This window comes from Halictus rubicundus, chromosome 13 (genome assembly GCF_050948215.1).
Source record: "Halictus rubicundus isolate RS-2024b chromosome 13, iyHalRubi1_principal, whole genome shotgun sequence".
NCBI lineage: Eukaryota > Metazoa > Arthropoda > Insecta > Hymenoptera > Halictidae > Halictus > Halictus rubicundus.
Window position 1 is genome coordinate 2,188,945 of NC_135161.1, and position 5,184 is coordinate 2,194,128.

The 5,184-nt window shown below is 32.4% G+C and overlaps 1 protein-coding gene across 1 annotated transcript; it reads left to right on the forward strand.

Annotated features, from left to right (window-relative positions):
• The first annotated feature begins 392 nt into the window (after positions 1-392).
• Pgap3 (Per1-like protein PGAP3) lies at positions 393-3,585 on the forward strand. The gene is made up of 7 exons (XM_076799167.1): positions 393-957; positions 1,266-1,408; positions 1,487-1,639; positions 1,752-1,876; positions 1,955-2,088; positions 2,700-2,904; positions 2,986-3,585. Exons 1-7 carry the CDS (start codon positions 816-818, stop codon positions 3,062-3,064), a joined length of 981 nt encoding a protein of 326 aa, XP_076655282.1. The 5' UTR covers positions 393-815; the 3' UTR covers positions 3,065-3,585.
• The last annotated feature ends 1,599 nt before the right edge of the window (positions 3,586-5,184 follow it).

Genomic DNA, 5,184 nt, shown 5'->3' on the forward strand with positions numbered 1-5,184 from the left:
GGCACTCGAACCCACAACCAAAATCCCTATTCCACCACACTGCGACGCAACAAGATTACTCGGTATTTCATATCGTGCGACACGAAACAGTATAAGGTGACTGGCGTACTTCTACATCTCGCCTGTGATATTAGTTCCACAATATTAGTTCCGACCGATACGGTAGGATGTGACACAGAAATGGTAAGGAGGCTCTAAAGCCCCGCGGACGTGAGACAAAAAAATACATTGGGTGATTGATCTACTTCTATACCTCGTCTGTGCTCTCATATCCTCACTGTTATAATTCCAAATACAAGACTCTCATTATTGAAAATAGGAGTCCCGAATCTCGAATACGGCTAATACTAGAGTAGGCTGTGCTACTATCGACTTTGTCGATAGTGCCTACCATTATATAGAATAGGCTGTGCTGGAAACCTATTGATACGGGTACCGCCTTAATGCGCCACGCACAGTTTATATGGCTAGATATGGCACGTGCCTAAGGTGGCTCGAGAACTTGGACTGTCACGGGGAGCGAGACGCGCGATCGGGACAAGGGGGTGTAGTCTTCGAAAAAGCCTCGATTCGGGCCACTTAAATCCATTGAATCCCATGCGTGACATATATATATATATTTTTGAATGATTATTCGAAAAATATTGCGAATATATTTAATATTCGATTAATGGCTGGAGATTAGAATCAATAGAATTAGAATTTTTGTGGGATGTACTGGAACAGAACTTCATTACTAAGGTTTCTTAACACCATAACATTTAATTTAAAGTAGGCAGTAGGCGCAGTAGTGTTCGCGATAGCACGCGTGCAGCATGTCAAAAACGAAATTAAAATGGATTTTCAATTTAGTATTTCAATCATTTTTTATTACAAGTACAATTGGCTCGACAGGAGATAGGTCCCAATTTTACAGTATATGTCTTGCAAAATGTCGTGACATTAACTGTAAAGCCGGTACGCATTTTCTTTAATGTTACTATGTATATCTAATAATAAAGTATGAACTTTTAACAAGGAATTTGTGAAGTCTAACATATCATATTTTACATCTGATACTTTCAACTACTTCTAAGATTTATTATTTTTCACATTTCATATCATTTATGCACGAACTTTAAGATTTATTTTCAAACATTTTATTTCTTACTATATAAACCACAAATATTTTGTAAAGATATCTTTACATAAAGTATAATGTGATATTCTACATCTTACAATGTACTTTTGCTATGTCTTTGTTATCATTTATTAATATTTTATAGATAAAGATTTCAAAGTACAACCTTCTTTAGTTTTAAGATTATTACTTTGGACTTGCGAAGAAGATTGTAGTTATGGTTGTACTTGGGAGACAGTTGATTATTTTACTTCATATGGTTTAAAGGTTCCTCAGTTTCATGGGAAAGTATATATCCATATCAAATTAATGAAATTGTAAAAATATGTTTTATCACATATATGTAATTTTTCATTATTATTTTAGTGGCCATTTATTCGTTTCCTTGGATGCCAAGAACCTGCATCCGTCATATTTTCTATATTAAATTTATATGGTCATGTTACTATGTATTGGAAATTTAAAAGAAAGTCGAGAACTAGTGATCCAATGTTTTATATCTGGACCTATTTGAGCATGGTAAGTAATATGTCCATTATGTTCTTTGTAAATAGGTACTATAATCTACTTTCTTATATTTTAAACAAATATATTTTTATTCTTATAAATATTACAATATATTTAAATTCAGGTATGTATCCATGGTTGGTTTTGGTCTTTCGTGTTTCATGCCAGGGACACACCATTTACAGAAGTAATGGATTATTCTAGTGCATTTATTATGGTTCTTACATTAGGGTATTGCATGTTATTAAGGTAATTTATAACTTTTAATTATAATTGATAAAAATATAAATATTTAAATGTTTTGAAGTTTATCTATTTCAATTTCAGAGTAACGTACAAGAATAATAAAATGTTTGCTGTAATCACATGTGGATATCTGAGTACTTTGTATACTCATTTATTACATTTATGGTCTGGCGATATTAATTATGATTATAATATGAAATTCAATGTTGTCATTGGTAATTTTAACATAATATTCATATTTTTTATATTAGGTTGTTGCATATGAAACGTCCGATTCATAATAGTAATTTTCTCTAAATAATACTTATTAATTAAAGTAAGCATCATTGTAATCGTCATATTCTATTAAAAAATGACGAGTTTTTCGATTATACTATCGTAAATATTGAATTTTTTGGTTGTTCACCATCCTTGTTTATTAGATCATCATTTATATTTTTGAGCTTTTTCTGTCATTGACTACTAGTGCGTTTATTTACTGCCACATTTTTACCAACCATTGCATAATGTTGTCGTTAATATGTTTATTTCTTCGCTCATATAAACAGAATACACATCGGTCACATTGATTGATGTTGAAATAAATTTCATTTAAAAGTAAAGTTGGATATATAGATAGAAACTGAAAGTAGGACTTGAAAGATTACATTTGTACCTTTAAATGGTACACATAATAAACCTGTAGATTGTAATAGTATTTCTTGATTAAAACACTTTATAAAATTTGCATTCTGAAATCGGTCATTTCTTGTGCAATGACCTAATATTTGCATAGAACTGTACTAAATCAAATATCAAATTTATATGTAACTTAAAAAATTTCCAGGTATTTTAACATTTATTTTAACAATGATTTGGTGGTATCGGAATCATAAAAAGTTACCATACATTAATTTAATAGGTTGGTTTAATATACTAACTGTTCTCGTAACCATATTAGAAGTAGCAGATTTTCCACCAATTTTTTGGGTATTTGATGCTCATTCTTTATGGCATGCTAGTACAGCTCCTCTTACCATTCTAATGTACAGGTATGTTTAGTTTTTAAGTTTTGATGTACTCAAATACGGTTTTAAACTAGTTATATATACATCTATAAACAAAATTTTCAGATTTATGATAGCTGATTCTTCTTATCTTAGAACATACTACAGTAAATTGACATTAGATATTGACCATCATATACGATAAATTAGTAACAGTGTTCATATAGTTTAATAATTAAAAGATAAAATTAAACATGTACATAAATTTCGAAAGAATTTAATAATACAATTATTAAAATAAATAATATCTGATAGTTTATAAGTAGTATTTTATATAAAAGACCTTAAAGAATATCATTATACAGTAAAATCCCATTTATCCGGGTCCCATTAATTCGGATTGTCAAAAAAAAAATGCCTATCTTTTTTTATCCACTAATTGATTAATATCCTGAGTCTACGACTCAGAATCGAATGAACTCATGGTGGTAAAGCGTCTATGAGACCGTGCAGCACGTAAACATTTTTCACAACATCCTAATTAAATTAAACTTATAATGTATGTATACGTCTTTTGCGTCATACTAACAATATTGTTGTAAAAGTATACATATAAAATGTGCAATAAATAATATACATGAAATATATTTGTGTTATTCATGTTGTGAACGGACACCTTAAGAGTTATAACTAGAATTTTAAAAGATGTGGCATAAGACTTAAAATCATTGTTTAAATGTTTTGGGTTACAAATAACTCTTTAATATATTATCGATGGCGGAATTCATTTTTGCTCACGAATAACTGTTGTTGACAACGAGTATCGTTTTCGGTTACGAGTAACCATTATCGCTGATCAGAATTATTTTTTGGTAACTGTTAACCGTTATCGATGGCTCGGTTTTGTTTTCGCTAGGCGTAACCAATATTGACGACAGGATCTTTATCAGGAGTAGCAGTCACTGCTTAAATTCTTGATAAAATGGGATACCTTGATCGCCCTGGAAAATTTTAAAAAATTGGTAAGATTTGATTTGGAAAAGATTAGTTTCAGAGTTATTAAAGTTTTTGTGCCACAATTCTCGTCACATCGTCTTAAAGGCTCGATTAAAGGCATCAACAGTGTTTTTGAAGTAATCGCCGGTCTACGTTTACGTTGTCGAGGTGTATTATTTTTGTGTACAATTTATACTTTATTTGGGAGTGTGTTCAGAGCTCAATGAGACGGCGAGTTGACTGTGAGGCTTGTTTTGAGACAGGACTTAGACATATATTCCCTCCAACTAATCTTTTCCGGGCCTATGTCGATATAACTACTTTTTCTTCTGTAAGCATTAGGAATCTATTCCAAAACTTTTGCCCACCATTTACGAAACACCCTGTATATACCCAGTACACAATTTGCTATGAATTTGCCACCAAAATTTGTTTACAAATTCCGATCCATCTGTTTCCGCATTAGGCTCGGTATTTGAGTACAAAGTTTGCAGCCAAAATTCCATGCCAAATCAAGACCAAATCGAAGCCAAACCTTGGCTTCCTTATAGAAGGCAGGTCGGTCGCACTAAGAGCGAACCTAACCTTGTTCTAAGAGTAAACCTTGATTGTAGAAGGGAAAACGGAATTAAATGATTGAAAATATATAAAACTTAAAATTATATAATTTAGAAATTTAAATAAAATTCTATTCTTCCTTCTACAGTAAGGTTTACTCCGATTTTTCCCGATATGTACTCGTAGAGCAAGGTCTTAGTACGACCGAACTGCCCTCTATAACGAAGCCAAGATTTGGCCTGAATTTGGCATGGAATTTTCCTGCAAACTTTGCACTCAAATACCGATTAATCTGTTTCCGCATTTGGCTCGGAATTTTTCGGCAAGTTTTGCTGCCAAATTCATACAAAATAGGGACTAAATTCTTCTCCAAGCAGGGTTTGGTACCAAATGGACAAGCCTTTTGCTCGCAAAGTGTGATACAAACATTACGCAAAATTTGCTCGAAACAGCATTTGGCTAGATGGGTACCCAGTTAGCCAAACCCTGCTTGAAGCAGAATTTGGTTCCCATTTAGTATGATTTGGTCACCAAAATTTGTCGACAAATTCCTAGTCAAATGCGGAAACAGATGGATTGCTAACTGAATGCAAAGTCTCCAGCTAAAATTCCATACGAAATTGGAGGCAAACTAAGGCAAACCTTGGCTTCGATCAGCCTTCGATATAGAGGGCAGGTCCGTCGCAATAAGAACGGACGTAACCTTGTTCTAATAGTAAATATCGGGAAAAATTGAAGTAAATCTTCCTGTAGGGTGGAAAAAGGTATTTT